The sequence below is a fragment of the Apteryx mantelli genome, chromosome 12 (assembly GCF_036417845.1).
Source record: "Apteryx mantelli isolate bAptMan1 chromosome 12, bAptMan1.hap1, whole genome shotgun sequence".
Lineage (NCBI taxonomy): Eukaryota > Metazoa > Chordata > Aves > Apterygiformes > Apterygidae > Apteryx > Apteryx mantelli.
In genome coordinates, this window is record NC_089989.1 from 20039142 (window position 1) to 20065083 (window position 25942).

Here is a 25942-nt window from a genome sequence, read left to right on the forward strand (position 1 = left end):
TTATGTTAAATATGTATTTCATTACATTAGCTTTCAAAGAATGTTAGTATATTAGAAGAAAGCAGATAAAGGTTTTTTAAATATTTTTAGTGTTTCACATAAGAAGTCTGTTTTTTAAATTTGTATTAAATATTTTATGGGTGAAAGTAAATATTTAATATTTTTTGTTGTGCACTATAGGGTAAGACAAATGGTTTTAGATACCATTTTATTACTGGCAGTTGAAATACAGATGTGAAAAAGATTTGACACTAGTCTTTTAAGAGCTTTGGCAGCTTCTTTTAAAAAGAAGTTTGAAAGAACTTTAAAAGAATTTTTTAAAGCAACTGCTGGTTTTCATTTTTTTTAATCATACAGGGACATAATCACCCACTAAGCAATTTTAAAACTTCTTTTACAAGCCATTTGTCTGTTTATTTACTAAACCGCAAATGTGATGATTTTCTTTGTTCTAGAATTCTAAACATGTGTTTGAGTGTTTAATTTCCACAAATCTAATAGCCTGGGATTAATGATTTATTCATGGATTTGTAGACACATTCCTTAACCCAGCGGAGGGCTGTACAGGGTCGAAGAAAACGATTTGACGTGTTGTTAGCCGAGCACAAAAGCAAAACCAGGGAAAAGGAGTTTCTTCGACATTCGGATCATCATCAGCAGATGCCCCCTCTCAGGGAACCACATCCCTCACCTACTAAAACTTCCCAGGAGCTGCACCAAAATTCTCATGGAGTTACTCTTACAGAATCAAAGCCTTTATTACCTAATAAACCCAAACCTCACCCCCCCAGTCTTCCAAGGTAAGGAAAACCTGCATATCCCGTAGGTATGAAATGAATCCTGATAGCTTCATGATGTGGGTTTTGAGAGAGAGAGCTGGATCTGTTGGATGAGGGCAGTAGTTCTGCTCTGGGCCTGGTGACCGGCTGCAATTAGCAGTTCTGTGCTGAGCCACGTCTCATAGCAAAGAGGGTCTGACGCTTGGGTTAATAAAAGGTGACTTGCACCAGTGAAAGCAGTTCTGCAACAAGTAGGCAATACTGCTCTTCCATGGGTACACCACCACCTTCCTCTCCATAGATGCGTTGAGGCTAGAGAAAACATTGGGAATTTGTTAATGTAAAGTCCCTTTTGTAGGTAATTAAAAATTCTGAGCTTAAATGCTTGCTAAAGTAGCCTCTGTTCACTAACACCTGCGCTGCTTGCCTTGCCTTGCCCAGGCCTCCAGGCTGTCCAGCCCAGCACAGTGGAAATGTCCCTAGCGATTCTCCTTCTGTCCACGAATCCCCTCACCCTCCCTTGCCTGCAGCTGAGCCAGCATCTCGGTTATCCAGTGATGAGGGAGAATGTGACGAGAAAGAAGAGCCTGTTGAAAAACTGGATTGTCATTATTCAGGTCATCATCCTCAACCAGCCGCTGTACGTTTCGAGTTAAAGTTAACCTTGGTCTCTGACTGCTTCCGAATTTGTGAACCAAATGATCTTGGGGGTTTTCAGGGTGTTTTCTGTGGTGTATGTGACTTTTTTTTTTTTTTTGTATTTTAAGAAAATAATTTTGTTGCCAAACAGACAGCAAAGGTTTAATTGTACTTGCAAAGTAAAGGTGCCATGAAAATATGTTGTTGACCTCACTTTTGCAATACAAAAGAAATCAAAATGCCAAAATACTGAAGGAATTGTAATTGCTATAAAGGGCTGCAGATTTGGGGTAGGAGGGCAGGTGGGATTTCCAGGAAATGATCAGTGTGGAATAAGGACATGCAAATAATGCTTTTTTTTTTTAAGTGAGATTTCACTATTAGATTTTTGACATTTTTACTCCAAGGTGCCAGCCATCCAAGTAAAGGGAACAGTAACATGTTTTTTTAATATTTGAATCTTGACAAAAGTTAGTGCATATGGTATGCTTATTTTTTCAAACACAAAATATTGGAATTTTTCTGCATTTGATACAGCTCCTGGATTTCTCTAGTTTGTACCATTAGATAGCAGATTTTAAATGATTGTGAGTTGTTTCTTAGTATGCTAACATTAGAAGTCTTTCATATGAGATTGGTTATTATTATTGCTTTCAACTAAATGTTAAAAGGCTGATAATTGGAAAAAAGGAGTTGAACCATAAGGTGCAACCTCAGCAGTAGATGAGCCTTCCCCTTTAATTTCTGTCTTTTCAAACCACTGTTAGTCTTACTAAATGCACAAGCTTTATCGCCTAGCCTGAATATTGAATTATCTCCTTTATTTATTTATTTATTTATTTTTAAAACTGGCTACGAGCAGATAAGCTGACAACTTCTCAGAAGCAAATGTTATACTGCTGTCCTTCCCTGTTTAATCAGAGGGATTCAAAATTGACTGCTGTTGTTGATTAGAAATGTGGGAGTATCAGATGGGGAGAAATTGATCCCAATACAGTAGGGCCAAAAATTTAAAATAGTTGTTATAGCATGGAAATAAAAATTCTAATGTATGGGGTTTTTTTACCCTTGTTTTAAACATCCAAAAGCAAATTCATTTAGCAATATTTGTTTATAAGCAAGTGTGTTATTATTCAGACAGTTGTTACTGAAAGTAGGAAATGCCAATAAAAACCTGTCTTTTCAGTTTTGCACATTTGGTAGTCGGCAAATTGGAAGAGGTTATTACGTGTTTGATAAGCGGTGGAACCATATTCGATGTGCACTTAACTTCATGGTGGAGAAGCATCTTAATTCACAGATGTGGAAGTGAGTAGAAATGGAAGTTCTTAATCTTGTTGGTATTTGTAGAAATACATAAAGCCTGTAGTTTTAGTTACAGAAAAGTAATCTCATGTTCATATTAATCAAATCGAAGGTTGGTAGTCTATGCTTTACGTTTTTACGCAACAATTAACAATTAATTCAGCAGAATATTTTAGTGGCATTAATCAAACTCAAGATGTAGTTACCGTAACGGAGTACTATTAAACTGGGTATTATTCTGAAGAATGGTAGCTACCTAGGTTTTTGTTTTTCTTCTGTTTACCTGCAGGAAAATTCCTCCAGCATCTAGTAACACGACATCTGTTCGTGCACCACATCGGACAAACTCAATGCCTACTTCACAGTACAGTGTCAGTGCAACAGGTTTCCTTTTACCCACCACGGTTATGTCATCGCCAGCATTGGTATCTCCTTCCTGTATGCCTCTGAATAGTAAATCGGTACCATCACACGGAACTACACTAAATGCCAATCCTGCTACTTTGGGTGCGGTGGATCCTGTCTGCAGTATGCAATCAAGACAAGTGTCTTCATCCCCTTCAACACCTACAGTGCTTTCCTCAGTACCTTCACCTATGCCCAGCAAACCTCAGAAATTGAAATCCAGCAAATCTTTTAAACCTAAGGAATCTTCTGCTGGCAGTGGCACCTGTAACAGCACCGGCAGCGCCAGTAGCAGCGGCGGCTCAGGAAAGAAGCGTAAAAACAGTTCCGCACTGCTAGCACCTTCTCATTCCACAGAGTCCTTTAGAAAAAACTGTGTGGTTAACTCTGGAAACTCTGGGACCTCCTATCATCCGTCGGTGACGTCCTCGTCCCACAGCGTTGGCCTCAACTGTATGACTGGTAAAGCTAACTCCGTTAGCCTCAAGCATGACCAATCAGGGAGGGGTCCTCCTACTGGAAGCCCTGCAGAATCGATAAAAAGAATGAGTGTGATGATGAACAGTAGCGATTCCACTCTCTCCTTAGGGCCATTTGTTCATCAGTCCAGTGAGCTGACTGTAAATTCACACAGCAGTTTTTCACATTCACATACTTCCCTAGATAAACTAATAGGAAAGAAAAGGAAGTGCTCACCTGGTTCGAGCGGCATAAACAGCAGCAGCAGCAGCAGCGGCAAGTCAAACAAAGTTGCCAAATTGCCATCGGTGAATAACGTTCATGCAAAACACACTGGTGCAATCCCGGGGACACAAGGACTGATGAACAATTCTCTTCTTCATCAGGTAAGAAATTCTGGCTTGCAGTCAGCCAGTGAGGCTGTCTCTCTTCGCACACTCGCGTCGATGGTGTTGTCTTAACTGTCAGCTAGCCAATTCCACATGCAATTCCAGTAAAAGATAGTTGCCCCTTCTTCTATTTGCCCATTGCTCATTTTGAGTGTTTTTATAGTGAATACACTTTCAGAAGATTTTTGTGAACAACTTTCTCTCATAAAGCGTGTTTTTTATTCAGAAAAAAAAGAAAGAAAACAGTAACCTTAAATATAACATCCCAAGTTCTGCATTTGTTCCCTGTGAATCACTCCCGGATGAAATCCCGTTCTCACATTAGAAAAAGAAAAAAATCTTGCTGCCAACTGTGAAATTGAGCTGAATGTCTCAGCCCAAGTTCTTTTTTTTCTTTTTTTTTGTCAGTAACAAATATTTTACGAAGTGGAATATAGCGATACTGATTATAAAAGAACTGTGATAAAATAAGCCTGTTATCGCAAGGTGTCATTGACTAACTTCTTAGTAATAACGAGATTAAATATTACAAATAAGATAGAAACCTTTTTAGTCTGTAAAACAAACAGATTTACTACAAAGAAAGCAGATCTCATGGATCTGTCAGATCTTGTTTTTAATTAATTTGGGGGGGGGTCCTAAAAAAAAAAAAAAGTCACATTGGGGAACTAGTGTGTTAGAAAGTTCTAGAGAAATTAGAATGATAAATAATTTAGAAACCTGTATTTTGGAATTCTTAACAAAAATATTCAAATTGATTTGGAAGATCACTTGGAGGAGCAGAAATTATTTGATATAGTTTGAAGGGAGCACCGACAAGGGAAATTTTGAGGGTGCAACAGATTCTCAGGTCATCCAGCCCCAATTCCATGAGTATTTTGGGACTTGTTTTCTAGGTGTGTTTTCCACACTGAAAAACTGAGAAATGTTTTGTTGCTTCTGGTACTAAAACGCTGAAGTCTTTGTAACTGCAGAGGTAGGAGGTCAGAAAGATCTTTTTCAGAATGGTTTCTGAATTTTCAGGTTCAGCCGTAGGGCGAGACTCTCACTGGTTTTATGGGATGAATGTGCTTACTGCAACGAAAAAAAAGCATTCGTATGACTGAATCTTATCTGGCACTTGATAGTTTTCATTTCAACTGTGCAGTATAAATAAAGGGAAAAAATAATTTGAATGAACTTAGGAAGGAAATCACGTCTAAAACCATTGTAACTTTAAAGAGCGCTAGCTTGAGAGCTGGGAATACAGGCAAGCCAACTGCATGTTACCGGTGACACATTGCGCCTTCTGCTGCTCCCCAAAACATGCTCTCGTGGCCCTGAAAACGCCTCTTAAGGGAGTCCATTCTGATAGCCTTGCTCACTCACCTTTCTGCTTTGTCTCTTTGGTCGAAAGCCAAAGGCACGTCCCTGATAGCTGAACATACCATGGTGAGAAAAGAACTGGACAGTTTTCACTACAAGCAAAACCTCCATCTGGAATTCTGGACTCCAAGATGCCTTGAGTTATCCCAGCTTCCCATGGTCCTCAGGTGTGGAAATCTACTGGACTGTCGCTCAAACAAGGAATTTCCCTGAAGCCATGTCTGTAGCAGTGAATATACTAGAAATGGACACTGGATGAAGTTCAGCCACATAATTGCTCTTATCAGTGTTAACGGTGGTCTGGACTGTTTGCTACAAATCTGTGAGATTTTACTTACAGGAGTACATCATCTTGCCACTATTTGACATAGATTGGCTGGGCAAAAGAATGTTTTTTTTGGGGGGGGGGGGGAAACAACGTTACTGTGGACTTATTTTTATACTGATGGTGTCTTTTGTAGGTGATAGCTACCAGACAGACACTGTCAATAGAGAGGAGCCCGCAACGCGGGGGGAGATGTGTGAGGCACAATGGAAAGAAGCCCTCAAGAAGGGAATATGGCTTTAGTGTTTTTATAGCAATGTTCCTTTAATGGAATATAAAAATAGCACAATTAAAAAAAAAATAGTCTGTGTTTCGCCCAGCCTTTTGCAAGTAATTTGGGATAAGAAGCTATCAGGAGTTTCAAAAAACTTAAAAAAAAAAAAAATACACAAAAAACAAAAAGACTTGTTTGAGGCCATTGCTCAGAAAACAAGTATAAAAATAATGTTGTATTTGCATGATACAGAAATTATTTTCTATTATTTTGAATAAGATTTGATTGCAGAAGAAAGTAAAAGTTAGTTAATTTTGTTTTAAAATTTTTCCAAAAATATCAAACAGACAAAGGCAAATAACCTCTAAAACTATATGCCCAAAGAACATATTTCTTGACCTATACTGTATACCACAAGCCTTTGTTATTTAAAAAGAATTATAACTGTATTGGTTAAATTAGGCTGGATTTGCCTTCCAGCCTGTAAAAATAGCCCTTTTAAAACTGAGTATTTAAAGTATTTAAATATTTTCTAAAAAAGAAATTAAATAAAAAATCAATTATTTTATGCCTCGTTTGTATAACTAAATCATTAATGTGTTATGCTTTCGACCACTCTCAGTAAGATTTTTTCAAAATTCTGGAATAGACGCCAGTTTTAAGAGCCGAGTTCACCGTAAAGCGCAGATGTATGCATTACAGTCACCTTCTCACGCCTGCCGAGGTTTTATGAATAAAAGGGGCTTTACACAGTTTTATATAGTCCAGTCAATTTTTATGAAATATTTTGTCTTGCTTCAAAACACCTCAAAGATGAATTCCGCTAAAGGGCTTATTGTTGCTATAATTTAATTCATCTGGATGTTTTGGTTAAGTTTTTAAACATCAGGTAAAGTCTCAAAACTGACTCGACTTTTATTAGGGGGCAAAGCAAAGCAAAGGGAAACGAATTGCTCACCACGAAAATGCTTCTCTGCCTTAAAGGGGCGCCAGCTATTGCTGAGAACAGACAATCTGAGCCTGACAAATTGCTCACGCAGCCCAGCCTTCTCCCCGTTTATGGTGGCAAAGAGTACATCAGGGAATCCAAAGCCACTACGAGTAGCAGTTGCTTAGTTGTTTACCTAGTAATAATGCTTTCAGTTTAACCTGAACTTGCTACAAAATCATCGTTACGCAGCAAAACGACGGCGAGCCTCTATGCAGACACTTTAGCTTTGAACTGATACAAAAGACCGCATTTAGAAAGCAACGTACTTTAGACATTTATTATGCAAATGTTTAAAAAAAGAAAAACTTTTCAGGAACAAAAAGACTCATGTTTAATAAGATACCCTATTGAAAGCGTCGTTAAAACTATGATTGGTTTAGCTTAAAAGGAACCAAAGTAACATGCTCATTCCACAAAGAGAAATCAAAATGTATTAAATCCTGCACATTTGGAGTGAAATCCATGTTCTGATGAAGTCACTGGGGCAAAAATTTCACTTCCAGATAGCTTCAGTCACAAGTGCAATTTGACTCTTGATAGATATAAATGTAAAGGCAACAAAAATTGATAAGAATGAACGCTAGTGAGTTTGTGATCAAACTCCTTTTTATTTTTATTTTTTAAGGTTCTGTTGATCTGAAAGCATAATGGCAAATTCATGCTCATTCAAGAGCATGCAGACATCTGAAAAAAGGCAATCTTCAATCACTGCGCTCCTGCAGAGCCAGTTTCTGAACATACCCGCGTCGTGTAGTTTTAAGCCATTGGGAGTAAAAAACTAGAACATCGTAAATTCTGTCTGCCCTTGAGCATAGACCTGCTTAAATATTATGTTTTAGATCTTAGTTATAAGCAGAACATTGTTCCTGAAGCTTTTATTGTCACATAGTTCTTACTGTAAATAATTAAGGAAGCTTAAAATTAATTTTCCTTGCAAAATTGAATTTGCAGTGGCTGGGTTGTTTCTAGACAGATTTTGGTATTAATTTAAGAGATACAGTTTTTATAGTCTTTCCAACTTCTCGTTATGACTCCTGCAGTTTTCTTAACCTAAAAAATTGCTGCAATGATGAACAAAGAATTATACAAGAAAAAGACATACTTTTGTATCTTTATTTTGGAATTTCTTGTTCTATTATAAATATTGAAGTATCCCTATTTCAGAAGACATATTTTGTTAATTGATTGTACATATTTAAATATGTATTTTTGCACAGGTCTTTTTTTCTTATATCCAGTTTTGGTACAATTGAGATCATCTAGTATTTATTTATTAATTAATTAAAAAAGCAAATACCTTTTTATAATTTGAAGTGGTTCACTGCCAAGCCAATAGTAACATGCCTACTTTGCAACTTAAGGGATGCCTCCGTTTTGTGAAAGTTGTGTCCCTTTTAACGTCTTGGGAGTGGATACGTACAAACTCTTGCCCGCATCCTGCCATCGGATTTGCGCAGCACTCTGCATGGGAATCCGACTGCAGGATTCGAGGCCGAATGGTCTAAACGGCATTGCTTATCAGTTGCCTGATTCCCAGAAGACTACATTTAGTTAAGTGACACACTGCTTCTCTCTCTCTCTTTTTTTTCTTCTCGTGTTTGTGTGCGTGTGTGTGCGTGCGCATTTGTGTGGGTCTCATGTGGTTTAAAACTAACGGAAAACTGAAAGTGCCTGATATAACTAGTTTTAAGCTTGGACTGTTTAGACAGCTTCTCCTTAAAAGACTTGAATGTTCAGTTGAAATTTTGGAGCTTGCTTTTTCCATATATATATATATATATATATATATATATATATATGTATGTGTATATATATGTATATATATATACACACTGAAATTTTAATGAGGTGGGTTGACAAAAGAAAATGAATGATGCTGGTAATTTTGTAAAATGTTTTAATTAGAATACCTTGTGTTGAAACAATCCCATTAATAATGCATCTTAAAATAATGCCAAGGGTTTAAAATATGGTTTCAACCAGCAGTTTATTTAACTGCCTCGTTTGGGGGGGGGGAAGGGGGGTTATTCATTCATAAATGAAATGATTTAGAAAATGTTCAAAATATCTCGTATTCCAGGAAAAACAAAACAAAACAAAAAAAGTAAGTACCTCTTAAAACCATTAAAAAAATAAAGATGTGATTTCCAAATGACATTTCTAAGGCAGTTGTCTTCCTGTAAGAGTTCTCTTGCCAAGGAATCTCTCTCTCATCTTTCTCTCATTCTGTCCTGGAGGAGGGAATTGGGCTTGAAAAGATTCTTATTGTTTCACTGTTCAGCAGAAAATAATCATTTTTACATTTTGTGCAAGATATTTTACGTTTTAAAGATAATTTTAAAATGAGCACTACATAATGTCAATGTGAATGTAGGCCTTGAAAGCATCTTGCTCGGTATTGAGCCTGGTTCTAAAAGCAATCTCCTGTGTAAAATGTGTGAATAGTTTGATAATTTGTATACATAATCAAGAGCATCTGATCAGCTGAACTCTGTGTTGGCTGCTGTATAGTACATGAACAAATGTCATGGGATAGAAAAATTACTTTGGATATTTAAAAGAAAAATAAATATATAGTCTATTTGTTTTGTAACAAGTTTCTGTAAATAAAATAATTTATACTATTTATAAGAAAAAGTTGTGCTTTGCTTCATGAAAAAGATTAGTTTGTTGAACAAACATGTTACTAAACAAGGCAATAAAATTAGGACTTTTCAATAAATGAGGTTGGTTGCATGGAATACATTATATGTTTCTGCTTCATTATAAAATCATTCACCATTAAAGGAAAACATTATCTGTATTGGTGCCTATGTGAACTAATTTCAGAGAATTGGATGTGGTCAAATTCATTTTACCTCAGCACTGCATGAGATAGATACTACAGGAGTAAGTCTGGTAGAATCTGGTCTTCGTGTATTACACGGTTGGGTTTTTTTGATATCTGGTTTTGAGAGGTGCCTGTAACAACTCTGCAGTGTTTTTCCCATGCAAAGAAAGACTTGTTACTTAAGGTTCGTGCTTTATTGTTTTTTAAATGGGATGATGGAAAGCGACTTTTACAATGCCAAACGCAGTATGTTGCATGATGATGTTTACTCCCCCCCCCCCCCCCCCAAAAAATCTTCCATGTTTTCACTGTGTAAAAATACAGTATGTGAATTCAACAGGTTAAAGGCTTTTCTCTCCGTGTGACTCAGGACAATCACATGGGGTGAGTGACTTCTGAGGAGCAATTTGTAAAACTGGTAAAGCTCCTGTTAGTGGCGTAAGACTTTGTAGTTATATCGAAGGGCAATGATTCCAGTTTTTCACTCTTGTAACGCAGAGGGAACCAACTTTTCTGTAGAAAGTAGCATTTGGAATCAATACTACAAGATACAAATGATGGCAGGCAGCAAGCAGGTTCTGCTTTGTCTTTTTCTATGAGTACTTCTAATATTTCTACACTTATGTTAACTTTTGTGTGTTGGCTAAAGATTTTTTTCACCTTCCTGCAAACATTTTTCTTTTCTAGTAGCAAATTCTAATTTCTGCTCTGTCCTATGTGCCATTGGCACTGAAGCAGTGTTGTTGGCCTCTACAGGTGACTGCACCACGAGGTGTGTAGGAGACGTGAGCTCATGCTGCTGAGCTAGTGCTCTTTGGTCATCAACAAATTCAGGCAAGTTTGCAACTCTGAGCTACCTGCATCCTATTCAAAACTGAAGGATCAACTCTGTGTTTAGCTGCATCTAAAATAGGATTATGTATCCTCCTAAAATTGGCATGTAAAGAAAAAGGTTGCTTTTATTCTGTATAGCTCTGAGCTCTTTGAGGTACCTCAAAGCTCTGCATGTTCAGAGCATCCTTCCTCTTCCCTTGCTCTCCTTCGTTGCATTAGGCACTGGCAACGGGCACCCCCTGTGCGTTGCCCCCTCCCAGGCTACGCTGACCTGAGGGAGAGAGCAGAGCATCCTTTGTGGATTATTGTTTCTCCCAGCAGCTCGGTAAGTTTGGTGGGTTTGTCCTGGAAAACACTTTCTGACCAGGTGTTGGGGTAGAATCCAGTGAATACTGACTCTCCTCAGGTGGGTAAAAAGTACCTTTTCTTCTGCCACTGATTGTCTCGTAGGAAAATACCAGTTTATAGTCAGGAATAGTTATTCAGTGATGTAGACATGTGAGCCCAACAGGTAATGCAGGCAAAATGCAAATCCAAATGTCAAAGGTTCTGTGTGTGTGTGTGCGTGCGCGCATCTTTTAGGCACCTTTTTATGTAGCTGTCCTCTGCATTTAGAATGGAAGACGGTGATGTGTCCTTCCAGCCTGAAGATGTCATCGTTCTCCGTGGTGGAGATGTTCTGGGCTCAAAGGCTGCCTTCAGAAGACATCAGACCTGGATTCTGGGCCTGCACCTGCTGCATGTGCAGCTCCGGAGGTAGAGTGCAAAACTGGCTCTGTGCCTTCGCGGCACACAGAGCGAGGCCAGCAGTGAACTGCCCCGCCAGCCATTGCCTGTGTAAGCTGAGCCATTCTGTGGCCTGTCGCTGTCTATGCCGACTACTGAAGCAACCAATACAAGAGCTTGCAATTGGCTTTATTTAAATGCAAATTTCCATTGGTTCATTCTTTATTATCACGTTCTGCTGCAACAAATAATCAAACACACGTGGCTTGTATGATCCGACATGGGACTCTTAATTTGACTGAATACTATTCTTAGTGCTTTGGCTCAGTTCTACGTTAGCTATTGGATTTGTTCCTAATAAGCAGCATGGGCTCTTTGTTGCAGAAAAACAGCATATGCTTGTTTTGGTTTTGTTTTTCTGGCGCACCAAACTTCAGGGAAGTCTCAAAAACTTTTCTGAAAAGTTGTTCAAATTAACCTAGATTCAAACCTTTTTGCAGAAGATAAAAACCAGCCTGAGAAATGCAGTCAAAAGGGCTTGTCCAGGCTGCGAGAAATGGCTGTAGGTCACATCTGTAGCCAGATCCATACAGAAACTTTGTTAAGCATCATCAAGGACTTAAACTTAAGCTGCTGCTTGGTTTAGTTATTCTCAATTTTGGAAATGTTTTTTGGCCTCACTGTTGCAGCTGAGCACTGTTCAGCTGCATCCCTTCCTGGCCACAGTAGGTAATCTTTTCAGCAATGAGTGACTTGTCCGTTGTTAGCAAGACTACAGCAGAGACCAAAAGGAGTCCAGCAATAAGAGGGAAGATAGATAGAAAACTATCCAGAGAATTACTTGGTCATCTGCATGAAGCAGGTAAGCTGTGCATGTTTGTTAATTATATTCACAGATGATCTTAAACTTTGGAGCCCAATCTTCAGCGAAAGAAGAGACAGGTGAGCCAAAGAATGTTTGCACACAGACTAGATTTCAACCACTTTGTGGAAGAACTTTAATGACAAACCCTGCAACACCCCATATCTCCTTTCCTTCCTTCCTGTGTCCCCACAGGCTAATGACAGTGAAATGTATTGCAGATCAGGTGGCAAGCACCTCTCGGAGGCTGCACCTTCAAATCTGCCTTTGATTCAGGCTACCTTGCTGCTAGTATGAAGATCCAAAGTGGGATCGGAGAATGGCATTAGTTTAAGGAACTGCATCAGGATTGAATTGCAGGAGAGAATGTACAGCTTTGGCATGTGGACTAAATCCATGGAAAAAGGTGTCAAGCCTGAGGCATGAAAGGGTATGATGTCTAGAGTGCCACTCAATCAGAATTATAATAAACAGAAATCATGAGATGAAATAAGCCAAATGAAAATACTAATATGATTATGGAACAGTAAAAGCTAACTGGAAGTTACTTGGGGGTTTAAAGGAAGCACAAACCCTATCACTTTTGTTTGAAATGTATACTGAAGTAGGCAATTAGGACTGATAAAATAGAGAACATCTCAGGTCATTGATCAGGGCTCTCATTTAATCAGTTAAAGGCCTGACTGACCTGGACCCCCTCAGCCTTCCTACTGTTTGAAGAAGGACTATGTACCAGATGATTGTGTTTTCCTCTTTCAGGAGAGCAGTGTGAGATGTCACTCTCACTACCTTTTGTGCATCCAGCTGTGGACTTCAGGAGGTGTTGCCTTTCCATACAACTGGACAGAATTTTGTTCCACCACCATTTGGCACGGCTGAGAGGCTGAGTTGTCACTGAAAGCCCCAATATTATTAAGGTAAAATTGTCATGACTCTCTTCTGCCAGCTCTTGGCCCGACAAGCTTAGTCAAGAAGCCCTGCAGGTTCCTCCTGGATCCTCCTCTGCAGAAAGAGGCTGGGATCAGAAAATGAGCAAGGTAGGTCAGGATCTTACAGAGAGTCTTTAATAATTCTCCTGTACAAATAGTGTTTTACTAGATAAAGCTGATTGATTGCCTTAACAAAGATCCTTACTAGAATTAATTTACTAGAAGTACACTGAAAATTAACTTTGCTTGCTCTAGTAGGATGGGCACTTCTGTTTTGAACATTGTTTTTTCACTTACCTGAGCAGAGTAACACAAGATTCTAAAACACTGGCTCCAACAGAATGATATTGTTGGTTAGAATTAAACAAAAAAAAAAAGTGAAAGCTCTGCAAGCATCTATCTTACAGCACATTAAGGATCTTTAATAATACTTTTCTGTTCCTCACAAAATAGACAACAATGCTTCCATTCTTTTTCTGTTGCACTTATGTACACTAAAACAGCAGGAAGATTTCCCCTGAGTGAATAAAGTCTATATTAGTCTAATTCTCTTGGGTAAGAGAACATCTATCCTCTTCATTTTACATTTAAAAATACATATAACAATACACAAGCTCAGTGGAAGTCTGAGATTTATTTCATGAAGTTTTGATTTAGTTATTTAAGGCTGGTTAAACTACACATATGTTAGAAAGGAAAAATCATCGGTGCACCAGAAACAAAGTCCCTCAATTCAGTGAGGCCTATGACTTACGCCATTTGTAGTATGGTCTGTTGATACGTTTAACATGCGAATGAATTGAAAGTGGAAATAATGTTACCAACAGGTAGCCAGATTTAAAGTCTTTCCAGCTTGCTGTACTTCATCTGATATGGAAGCACTCTAGAAAAACCACAAGAGATTACTGCGGCTCTGAATATTGGCTTAAGTTAATTAAAACTTCACAGGAAGTGATACGTGTGTAAACAGACAAAATACGGAGCGGTTAGCTGATCACACGGTAAACAAGCTGGGGTTCTCCTTTATCACTCACGCTACTCTAAACAAATTGAAGCTCAGAATTTTCTTCTAAGTAAGTCTGAAATTTGTATCTTTAAACATTAGCTAAATAGCTACTACTTGGAACAAAATCTAGCCTCTAGCAAGTAGTAAAAGGAAACCAAAAAAACCCCATAGGTTCTATTTTGGGTTTCAGAACAGTTCAGCAGAGAATATTAATGGACACTCAACATAGTTTCTGGGGAGTCTAACCTGCGACAGGTGGCAGTGATTCAGAGATGGGAGTTCCTCTGGGATCTCAGAGTAAGCGGAGCAGGAATGTGAAACCCCATGCAGTCCTATCACTTGCACTTTAGCCAAACGTCAGGATACTTCTTTGGGTATCTACCTGTTTGGGTTACTGCAAGCATTAAAGTTACAATGAATACAGACAGTAACTGGATTCTGTTGCTAAGTGCATTGGCATCAAACAGCTAACAGAACTAAGTCACAGACTTTTTCCTTTGAAAAAGCTCTCAAGCCAAGCCAAGAAAGCAGGGTAAACAGCTGCTGCCTTAGGCTCTGCTAAGGACAGAAACCATGTGTCATCAGAATGGCAGCAGCCTCCTTGAAACATTTATTCCTTGGCAGCTGTGAAGAAAGAAATTGTAACCCTCTGCAGTATTTGATCAGTTGTGTCAAACTGCAATAGTATCTTCCCACTGTAGCTACCATCATTTTGACATCTGCAGCTCTAACAGAGGAAGTAATTTTCAAATGTAATGCTTTGCTAGTGCATTGACTTTCTCTTCAACAGCTAGCAAAAATACCATTTTAAAGGACAGGCTACTTTAGTTGACCATGTTCCCAAAGGTATAGTCCGTACAATTTGCATACTACTACTCCTACTCCACTAGTACTACTGCTCCACCACGATCATTTGCATCCCTATCCCTTCTCCCTTAAACTTGAATCCTTTCATAACAAGAGTTCATTTTGTTTGGACAATGCTCAATCCCAACTAACATTTTTTGCTACTTTTACTATAGTTTCTACTATTTGACTGTTTTCACCTCTGATTCAAACTTACTAGTCTTAGAAATGCAACCCTCGGATTGCCATTAGTTCTTTTTGCTCATAGATCTTGGTCCTGCTTTGTTATTAAATGCTGAACATTGTATACACAGTCAAGCAAAGGAACAAAATATACTACAAAAGATCATCAACTGTATCATACATTTAATAAATGAACTGAGATCCATACACCAAAATGGAACATTGTTTTACATAATGAAGTGGACTATAAAAACACTACTTTTCTCATGAGTAATTTTCTTACCTAGAGTATACCAAGTTATACAATATATTTATAGGTTACTTCCAAAGTTCTTTTAAACATCTAAATTTTGCATTCCCTTCCCTTCCATTAAAAAAATTACATATTAATTACTCTGGAAAGTTTCTGAACTCTGTTTAGCAGCAGATCTCCTTTCTTGATGGTTTCTTGGTACTGCCAGTTCTTGCTATCAGGCCTAGAATTTATGGAAAAAAAATTTAGAAGTGAGAGTATGTTTTTACATCAAGCCACTTGAATTCTGTACATTTTGATGGCACTTATTACAGAAATGTAAGTAAGTGGACCGTCAAAAACAATTTATAGGAATTGATTGCATACCTGTTAGTTTCTACAATCTCATTTACTTTGTCTATTTTGCAGTGCAATCGCCCAGCTGCAATAAATCTTGAAAGTTCCCTAATTAAAGAAAAGAAGTTGGTTAAGTAATGATGTTTCATCAAGGAATCATAGGCCTAGCAGCACAGAACATATTACCACAAGACATCATTTTCATCACACCATATTTCTGAAGCAACAGCCTATGTATTTTCATAAGGACACTCTCATCTTAATAAAGCTTGAATGTACTGATGTTAAAAACCAGCATAATCACTCTAGCAATCTGGGCATAAAACTTTTAAGTCAGTATTTTCCTCTCAGGCCAAACTCTTCCTCTTGAGTGAAAGTAAGAATCAGTTCAGCATCAACTACTGTTCAAATTCAAAGGCAGCAGTCATAGAACATGCATATTCAGAATTTATCCTGATGTAAAAACCTTCATGCCACTCAATTCATTAAAATCTATTAATAGTCCCTTATTTTCTAGTAGCTCTAAATATGCTGGTTGGGTTTTTTTTTTGTTTTTTGTTTTTTTGCTTAATCAACTGGAGGCCCACAGCTTTATTTCATGATAAAGGTAATTCTTTAATCATAATGTTATTAATTAGGATCTGTGATTTACTGTATTTTCCTTTTTGATCAGACTAGCGAATACACTAGTCCTAATTAAAATCTGTAAAATTGGATAGAAAAACACACTTTTAATAGCAAGCACATTCCCCATAATGAAAGAAAATGTTCATGTGATCTACAGTAAGCCAAGTTACAACAACTAGCAAGCTGTTGTAACCAACACCAACAACTAGAACTGGTATGACTTAATACCATTCAATTAACAGAGATAAAATGTTTCTTAGTTCCTCTTCAAACATCTATTCATTCTGAATATTTCCAGCAGTATTCATATCTCTATGGCAGAAAATCTAAAACTTCTCTATGAAAGAAAAATGATTCTTGTGAAGGCATTAAAAGGCAGAGTTCCATATACATAGTCAAGGTGTAAAAGTCAAATTCGCCCTTCACATCATTAGTTCTTATTAGGATCTAAATCCATTGCTTTTACACTAGAAAGAGAATTGCAAATTGAGACTGCTATGTACACCTGATTGATTAAAGTCAAAAGCATTAGAGCCTGTCCATCTGTCCTCTACCAGAAAGCAAGCAAAACTAAATGAGGAGATCAGTTAGAACGTGTAGGGTACATAAGATTTTGTGATGACACATTTTAAGTTTGGGCATCATTGCAAATTAACAATTATCCTCTAAAATCTTAATTTTCATAGCTTATGAAGGGCAATAGAAATACCAGTATAAAAAATAAAGTTATTATTAAAAGCCTAATTTCTCATATAGTTCTCAGAGAGTGAAAGAAATACTGGAACAATCATCATTAGTCAAATTATTTTCTCTACTGAAACATGAGATTCATTTAAAAAAAATTAGCCAAGCTCTTTCATACAAACATAACTTGGCATGTTAGAGTCAAACGGAGATTTTTATTTGCAATGAGATTTTACTAAATAGTTAAAACATGTAAAATAAGATTTTATAAACTTAAAAAGCCAAATAATAACTTACTGATCTATAAATTCTACACTGACTCCAAACGCTTCTGCCATGTATCCTAATGTCAATGACCGGTAAGACTCTAGGAGCTGGCTATATGCATGAATTCTCATTTCCCGTACGTAGTATCGATAGTGAGGTGCAAACAGCCAATCTTTTTTCATCTCTTGCTCTACAATAGCTGAAAAGAAAAGAAATTCAATCTGTAATATCTGCAAGAAGTGTAAAATATCAGTTATGTAAATAGAATATGTAACACCAGTAAACAAGTAATCAGTGTGAACATTATTTGTATTCTTGCATACTTTAGGGTATGAAAGGCATTCTACGCTGTACGGAAATAAGTTAGTATAATTTGTTATTAGTTCTATAACCAGAAGCAGCAATAACATGCAAACAATATTGTGGCTAAGCCAATTACCCTCGTTTTCAGCACGGAATACTTCTTTCAGGATGTGAGCTAGTACCTCTCCTACACTGTAGCAGGACCGCCCCACTAGTTAGTGCTGGAATCTGTTGTCCTATAGGAATAATGCAGTGCTGAGACACAAACGGTACTTGGTATATATCTATCTGAAGAAACATTTTTACCCCAAGCTGGGTAAGGGAGTAAGATCAACTTTCTGGTAGTGGCTCTGAAATTAGTTATAAAGATTACTAGGCACTGAAGAAGTGACTTTTCCTCCTGACACTTTTAGTTCTCAGCTCATGCCAAAACCAGCAATAGGAAAATATTTGCTCTTAGCCTTTAATCTCGTCAGGCCTAGTCTTCCACAAAATGAAGGATTCTGTTTGCTGTTTCTAAACATCTTATTTTCTGCTATGCTAAATCTCACAGCAGGAAAACCAGCAGTCTGAGAACTGGCAAGAATGAGGAAACTTTTCTGAAAAGCTTTTCCTTCACTTTGCCATTTTACATAGAAACTGAACCAGAAGGGCCATGGTGACTAACAACTATGAAAACTTCTTTCAGTGTATTTTTTTTTTTTTAAACAGGTTGAGATTTTAGAATTGGAACTACATAATTTAGGGCTCTTAGACTCTTAGGCTTACAACCTATTTCAAAGATAAAACCTTTCAGAGCTTTCTCATTTGACCTGATTCATCAGGTAAGACTGTGCTCCACAGCTATTTCAAGAACTCTTTTCCACCTAATCAGATGTGACCTCTCATAAGACTCACTACATGTGACCAATTTTTTTTGAAAGAGCATATGAATTCAAACAGCAGCAAATTTTTAATCACTGCTGCCATTAAAAAAAACCCTCAAAACAATAAAACCCCACCATCTATAATTTTCAATAAGTAGCTCTAGTTCTAGGATGTAGCTGCTCCACAAAACTTGTGCATGATGTGAAACAAATAGCTATAGCACCTTAAATAAGGTATCGTAAGAAAGATGACAGCCTTACCTAATGACTGGAAAAAGGCTGCGTAACGGCATTCATAAAGAGAAAAGAGATACTGTCGTACAGCTGGCAAGCTATGCAAAACTTCCAGAATCTCTGCTCCTTTAATAACCTGAAAGCAATCAAACAACATGTTTAAATACTATTACTTTCAGCCAGAACATAAACAGGTTAAAGAAAGACTGGGTCTGTTTGAACCAGTGTTCTCATCTGCATTCCTTACCTTCTCCCTAAGGTCAGGCCTGTCTAATGCAATCATGCTGACATAGACAGTGTATGTTACAAATGTTTTGTAATCCATAAGTTCATAGGATGTGAACGTTGAAACTGTATCAAGAAAGAGCTCCGCTGCTTGTTTGAAATCTCGAATAGCTACACAGTAAAGACCTTGGTACACCTTTAGACGATTTCTCCTGTCCCAGTCTCCTCCTTCTTCTATTAGACTTAAAATAGAACAAAGAGAAATATTTACTTATATTGTTATATGAAACAAGTACAGTAGATAAACTACTGCCATATGATTAAGGAAAGAATGCTTAGTTTTATGTTACAGCTTGTTGAAACAGTCCAGGCTCCATACACCTGTCGGGGAAAGAAAGGGGCTTCCTTTGGACAAGAGGGGCCAGCAGCATTTGCAGAATGCAAGTTTCAAAGAAAAACAGTTTATAGCCTCTAAAGTTGCACTGACAGGCTTTGAGATGTGCATCTAAATATTACTGTCAACCTCAGCCATGGAAACATATTTCTGCTGCCTTTGCTACTAAAATCAGAGTTGTCTAACTAGCAGCATAGTAAAAATTTTAAAATTACCACTGAAACAGCTTTCAAGAATCATACTAACACAATGCTGCTGCAGCTATAAGCAAGACCTGTTGAGAAGGCAATATACAGCAAATCAGTGCCCCAGGAACACATCTGCCTTGGTCTCTCATGGCACCTGCCAAGAGACTGCAAACCGCAGCTTGCTGCAGTAACCATGAAGTTCAAAATGTTGAGAGCACAGAGACGCTCAGGCCATCAGCGGAAAAGAGGGAAGGATACCTGCCCCCAACCATACTGTACTGACACAAGGATCTTGCTTCAGAGGAAAAACTGGCACTTCATCAAGCCAACTGCATGGCACTGGCATCAGCTGGATTCACCTGGTATTCCTTTATTATACAATATAATTACACCCGAAGTTATTTGTCTTCTAACAGCTACAGAGCAGAAAAGTGGGAAGGCAGGCTACAAATTCAAATCAACTCAGCTGCTAGAAAATAGCTGACACAAAATATTCTTTCTTTTCTTCTCCTCTTCATATAAGATGCGGGAATAGGAAACTATCTAGTACACAAGGTGAAACACCCACCCATTTGTTCTTTGATTCTGTCTCACAACCACTCTTAGTCATTTCTTGATAGTAAGGTATTTATCTTCAATTCCTCATGTTACGATTTGTCTCCAAGTGTTTTAGTGCACTCAAACAACCCAAACCGTACCTTTTTGCCTTTTCAATGTTCCGTGTGATGAGGTCATTATCCATATAAAACAAGCCAATCCTTAGAAGATAGAACACAATATCCAGACGGTGTCCCAGCGCCACAGTTTTGTCGTAGGTCTTACGAAACGCAGTCAGAGCTCCCTCCTAACAAGACAAGATTTTCTACTGTAAGAATGTTAAAAGCAACTAGAATATTTGCAAATTGTCTATCATAAGCATACTCACTGTCTTCCACTGATAGTCATGGCTTTAATAAGCAGTGTTAAAGTTCTGCAGAAAAACTGACAGTCTTAAAGACTCAGGGTTTAAATCTTAAGAAAGCAGTTCCTCAGATAGCTTATAACTCTAAGGACTGTGAAAATATGCACTGTAATTTGAGATGAAAGAGTGTTATGTAATTAGTCTAGAAAGTTTAAAGACACAGGTAAGTGAAAAGTAACATTTAAAACCAGCAAATAACTTTTTCCTTTGTCTGCAAAAACAATGTTTTCTTACAGCCTGCCTGTTTCTTATGAGAACACTCTCCTCCTGTCTCCCAGACCTGCCTGAGTTGTGTGGTAGAGAAAACTTACTGCAAGTCACCCAGTTTCCTCGCGACAACGCGCAGGCACTGCGAGCTGCCGCCAAGGAGGATTACAGTGCAACGCTTTCAGTACGAGTCCCCAGCATCCGCGCCGTGGACCAACCTTGTCCCCAATCCTGCAGAGGTACTCGGCCTTGGCCATCATTGCGTCTCGGATCTCGCTCTCCCCCAGGATCTTCTCGGCATCTTCTAGCTCGTTGTCGAGGCGCTTCAACTCCTCCTCGTTGGCCTTCTTCATCTTGCTCAGCAGATCCGCGTCCACCTGCCACTCGAGGGACTTGCACAGCGCCTCGTAGTACGGGGCCATGTCTGCAAGAGAGGTGGGAAAGCTGCGGCGCCTCGCCGGGGCTCCAGGGCCCAGCCGGCCCCCACCGCCGGCTTCCCCCTGCCTACGGCCCGGCCCCGCTGCCACCCCCGAGCCCCGGGCGGGCCCCGCCGCCACCCCCGAGCCCCGGGTCGGCCCCGCCGCCACCCCCGAGCCCCGGGAGGGCCCCGGCCCCTCCGCTCCCCCCGAGCCGGGCAGGCCCGGGTCAGACCCCTCCGCCCCCCCCCCCCGAGCCCCGGGAGGGCCCCGGCCCCGCCGCCCCCCCCGAGCCCCGGCGCGGCCTGGCGCGGCGCTCACTGTGGAGGCGCACGGCCGCCATGAGCTCGTCGCGGGCGGCGGGGTCGGGGGCGCGGGGCCGCAGGCTGAGGAGGAAGCGGAGCTGGGCGATGCGGAGGTCGGGGTTCTTGGGCAGCCCCTCCTCCTCCAGGTTCTCCAGCGGCATCGCGGCTCCCGGCGCGGCGGCGGCGGCGGCTCCCGGCGCGGCCCCAGTGACTCAGCCGCCACCGGCGGAAACGGCCGCGCGCTTCCGCCGCGCCCCGCCGCCGCCGCGCCCCCTGCCGGGCCGGCGGCCGCGCAGCGCCGCGCCGCGCAGCGCCGGGGGCGGGGCGGGGTGACGTCACTGCCGCGGGGAGGGGTCGCTGTGCGCGCCGAGCGGGGCGGGCGCGCGCGGGGCATGGGGTGCGCGTGCATGGGGTGCGGGGCGTGCACGCGCAGGGTGCGGGCTGTGCACGCGCGGAGCGTGGGCTGTACACGCGTGGGGTGCGGGGCCGTGCGCTCGCGGGGTGTGTGTGCACGGAGTGCAGGGTGTGCACACACGAAGTGTGGGGTGTGCAGGTGCGGGTTGCACGTGCACCGAGTGCGGGATGTGCACGCACGAGGTGTGGGGTGTGCAGGTGCAGGGTGTGTGTGCAGGGTGTGCACGCACGAGGTGTGGGGTGTGCAGGTGCGGGTTGCACATGCACCGAGTGCGGGATGTGCACGCACGAGGTGTGGGGTGTGCAGGTGCAGGGTGCGCGTGCACCAAGTGCAGGGTGTTCATGTGCGGGGTGCAGGTCTGTGCATGCACGGGGTGTCGGGGCTGTGCATGTGAAAGCTGCAGACTATAGGGGCTGCATGCGTGCAGTGCAGGCTGTAGGGGTTGTGCACACAGGATATAGGGGCTGCAGACACACAGTGCAGGCCATAGGGGCTGCATGTGCACAGTGCAAGCTGTAGGAGCCGTGCATGCACAAGCTATAGGTACACGTGCACACAGGCTACAGGGGCTGTGCATGCACAGGATATAGATGTTATGCCCACGATGCGGGCTATAGGGGCTGCATGCACCCAGTGCAAGCTGTAGGTGCTGCGCATGCACAGGCTGTAGGGGATGCATGTGCATACAAGCTACAGGGGCTGTGCACGTGGCTGGTATAGTGCCCACAGTGCAGGCCATAGGGGCTGTGCACCCATAGGGTATAAGGGCTCTGCTCTGATACATCGGAGGCAGCTGGCAGATGCTGCCCAGTCACAGCAATCCCTGGAGGGGGAAACACAGACCAAGAGAGAGAAACCCGCTCTCAAAACTCCCCGCGGCCCACTGGAAAGAAGGGGATTTCCCAGGATAGATGCAGGCACAGACGCAGCTCTCAAGGCACGTAGGGTCCTCGCAAACATCTATGTACCTGTGCCGGAGAGGCCTCACAAACCACAGACACATGTGGCCGGACCCCCCAGACGCTGTACATTTGCCCAGGCTATGAAAAGCATGGATTTATCCCATTGACACTCAGCAGCATCTCCTAAAACCCACCGCTTCCGCCGCTCAGAAACGCATGTGCCACCTTAAGCAAACTTTGCCTGTAGATATTTGCATATGCCCGGAGTCACAAACCATCTCTTCCCCCGTTAGCCATTTGAAATGCAAAAAAATTTCCACTAGCTCCAATATTTTGCATTTATATAGCATGCTTAGTCCATCGCTGTTGAAGTCCTGGGTGCAGCGTGGTGCTGCTGCTTTTCTCCCAGGAGCGTGCACGGGCGCTCGCCGTTCCTGCGCGGGCCGCCAGACTGCTCCGATAACGTGGGGCGATGCGCTAGGCAGGGGCGCGCTCGGGGCAGCGGCGGGACGGAGCCGCGCTGTCGCCGTTCGGTTTTTGGGCCGTCGTCGCAGAGGGGCCGGGTGGCTTCGGAGCCGCTGCGCTGGGTGAGAGCGCGGCCGCGGTGGAGCCAGAGGAGGAGAGCAGAAAGGCAGAAAAGGGGAAGCCACCTAATTTCTCGGGAACAGGTTCCCTCGCCGCAATCGCTTCTCTCTCCTGGTGCAAAAAAAAGTGCAAATAGTTTAAATGCTCCAATATAGCAGTGGGGTATGGCGATATATCAGCTGTAAGGAGGAAGGGACCGTGGCACGGCTCCGCTGGCTGCCGGCCCTGCATTGCCGCAGCCGGTCCGGGCGCTCGCTGGCTTCCCGTGTCGCGTAGTAGCGATCCGAGCAGTCCACCCTGTTGCCGGCTTCAGTTTGCTTTGCTAAAGTTCTTTTACCAAGTTTTCGGATGTTTGGTGCTTTGCTTTTAACATGAGGTAGTGGAAACAAATTGCAAATTGTTTGTTTTCAGGCTGAATTTTACAGACGGGGCACAGGGACATGGCAATAGCATGCCATGTCTGCAGAGATGTTAAGAGTCAGTCCAGCATGCTATCCCAAACCAAAGCTTTTTTTTTTTTTTTCCATGTCAAAAAAACCAACCATCAGCCTTTGTTTTCTTTTGGATGTTTGTCTTTGAGCGTAGTAAGATAAAAACGTATTTTGCATGTTTTTTATCTGGGATTTCGTGTGCCTGGGCTTGGCCAGGGATGTCCTGGCACCCGCCACCGCGCAGCTCCAGGCTCCCTTTGCCACGTCCTCTGGATGCTTAGTATGCTTAAGTGGTGTCTTTTGCTGGAATCAGGTCTTAAACGCGGCACTCTTCCACTCCTGTATTTGGGAGTCGGATTTTTCTTCTAGGTCGTGGGAGAAACTGCTTCCTCCGCTGTTCCCTCACGGTGTTGTCCTGAGATTGGTTCCCTTATATCGGGCATGAATTATTTATAAGTTTGCCGGAAGGAACTGCTGTCTGCTGCATCTCTGATAAGTGCTAATATTTGTTATGCGCTTCTGATTTTTTCATTTTTCATTTAAATCACTGGCTTGCAGTTGTGCCGTGTTTTAGAATAACACAAAGGCGAATCTGCGTGTTAAGCTGGGCAGGTCCTTTGGCTCTCTAAGAGCAGACTTTTTTTTGTCTTCTGTCTCTTTTTGGAGTTGCAACCCCTTTTTTTTGGTCGTGTGATAAGGGAGGGCTTTGATGCTCTGCGCAGCACTGCGCGTAGATCTTTTGCAGCAGTGTTTATATTATTTGTCTGTTGGCCTTTGTGTTTGCTCAGAAACCTATTAATTACATTTTCTGCGACAGACTCTTTTAGGCCTCTTGCATATTTTCCTTTTGAATCGCGTCCCCAGATATATTTCTTGGGTAATCTGCTCTGGTGCTGTGGTATGCTGTTTATTCTCAGCATGCCTTGTTTAGGAAGAAAAAGGACAGTTGGGTTTTTTCCTGATAAGTAAGGCTGATGTTTCGTATGCTCAGGCACACACGAGTGAGCGTTCCTTGTGTGAGCGGCGGAGCTGGGATTAGGTCGCAAAAATTGCTGTATCGAATCGGATCCCGTCGCCGGTTATTGCATCTCTCCAGCATTTGGTGGAAGGTGGAAACTATGCGCAACTCCGCAGTAAGCAGATAACGCGGCTGCCACATTAGCTCTCTTGCTAATCCCTAATAAAGATCGGTTTGCAGCCACAGCTTGAGGTCTGCCTCTCTTCCAGCATTCACGTCATTCCTACCTATTCCAGCTCTGTCCGTACAAGTATCCGCTCCCTGTTAGCGGTGCTGAATTTTTGGCGTCCACACGACACTGTGGCAGTAGGTGCCACAGTTTCGTTATGTGCCGTGTAAAAGAGAATTTCGTTCTACCGTTTCTGCACTTGCCACTTTTTAGTTGGCCCCAAAGTAAGTTGTTAGGAGCGAAAAGAGAGTAAGGAAGTCGATTCCTAATTTTCCTGGGCTTCGTTATTACTACAGTGTTGTGTTTTGTTTTGTAACTGTGTGAAACACTAGTTAATAAATAAAAACAGCATTTCTTGTCTGTAAATATTTGCCCACGCTTTGCATATTTGTGTATATTTAAGCAATGAATGGGAGTAAGGGAGCCCAGCTCCATGCACGTGATGCTCGCTGCTAAATGTGAGAGAAATCAGAATATTTGCATCTCAAGTCTTTTATATGAAGAAGTAAGGGCTCGTGCGGCGAATGCGGTTCTCGTGCGGCCTTACCGCATTTAAAAGGATCCCAGTGAATAAACGTGGTCTCTCCTTTCCACAAAACGGACCCCGGATGGCGGCTTCCTTCCCAGCAAGACGCGGAAGTGCCGATACGAGGCCGGTGACGGACGGCAGCGACTTCAGCGCTTGCAGGGGAACGACACGGGCATCGCGGCTCCCGTGGCCGTGGGGGGATGACGCCGGGCGTCCCTGCCGTCCCTGCCGTCCCTGCCGTCCGTCTGCGGCGGGCGCGGGAGCGGGACGCTCCGTCCGCCCGGGCAGAGGAAGGCCCAACGCCAAGGGGCCGGCTTGCGGCCCGGAGCGAGCCGTTCCGGCAGCGCTGCGGCGTGCGCCCGCCGCCCGCCAGCAGCCGCCAGGTGACAGTGTTTCGGAGGAATAACTCCGCTCGTCTTCTCGCTCCTAGCTGCTGGCTCCGCTGGGTTTCTTGTTTTTCTTCTCCCCGGCGTGCGGAGCGGAACGGCCCAGCCGTCTGCTGCTTGCGGCGGCTGCAGCCCCCCTCCCGTTTCGCCTGCG

At 42.0% G+C, this 25942-nt stretch overlaps 2 protein-coding genes across 7 annotated transcripts in view; one reads left to right on the forward strand and one right to left on the reverse strand.

The window, feature by feature from the left end:
- ATXN7 (ataxin 7) overlaps positions 1-11341 on the forward strand; it is a 97388-nt gene extending 86047 nt beyond the window's left edge. For 5 of the 6 annotated variants that reach the window (XM_067303426.1, XM_067303424.1, XM_067303425.1 and 2 more), the window contains 5 exons: positions 535-800; positions 1221-1419; positions 2605-2726; positions 3013-3973; positions 5373-9508. In XM_067303426.1, the coding sequence (XP_067159527.1) occupies positions 535-800; positions 1221-1419; positions 2605-2726; positions 3013-3973; positions 5373-5390 (1566 nt within the window). In that variant the 3' untranslated portion in view covers positions 5391-9508. Of the gene's footprint in view, positions 1-534; positions 801-1220; positions 1420-2604; positions 2727-3012; positions 3974-5372; positions 9509-11150 lie in introns of those variants that run through there. The other variant, XM_067303428.1, reaches the window with a different exon arrangement.
- A 3914-nt stretch (positions 11342-15255) lies between these two features.
- PSMD6 (proteasome 26S subunit, non-ATPase 6) lies at positions 15256-21590 on the reverse strand. Its single transcript, XM_067303432.1, has 8 exons — positions 21370-21590; positions 20851-21056; positions 20163-20308; positions 18905-19124; positions 18685-18793; positions 17285-17453; positions 15707-15784; positions 15256-15563 (listed from the first exon to the last, which is right to left on the reverse strand). Exons 1-8 carry the CDS (start codon positions 21512-21514, stop codon positions 15467-15469), a joined length of 1170 nt encoding a protein of 389 aa, XP_067159533.1. The 5' UTR covers positions 21515-21590; the 3' UTR covers positions 15256-15466.
- Positions 21591-25942: the final 4352 nt, after the last annotated feature.

Coding starts and splice junctions, on each gene's coding strand:
- PSMD6 (XM_067303432.1), bottom strand. CDS start 21,514: ATGCCGCTGGAGAACCTGGAGGAGGAGGGGCTGCCCAAGAACCCCGAC. Junction 19,125..20,162: donor AACATTGAAAAGGCAAAAAG/GTACGGTTTGGG, acceptor TTCTATTTTAAG/TCTAATAGAAGAAGGAGGAG. Junction 15,564..15,706: donor GAGATTGTAGAAACTAACAG/GTATGCAATCAA, acceptor CATAAATTCTAG/GCCTGATAGCAAGAACTGGC.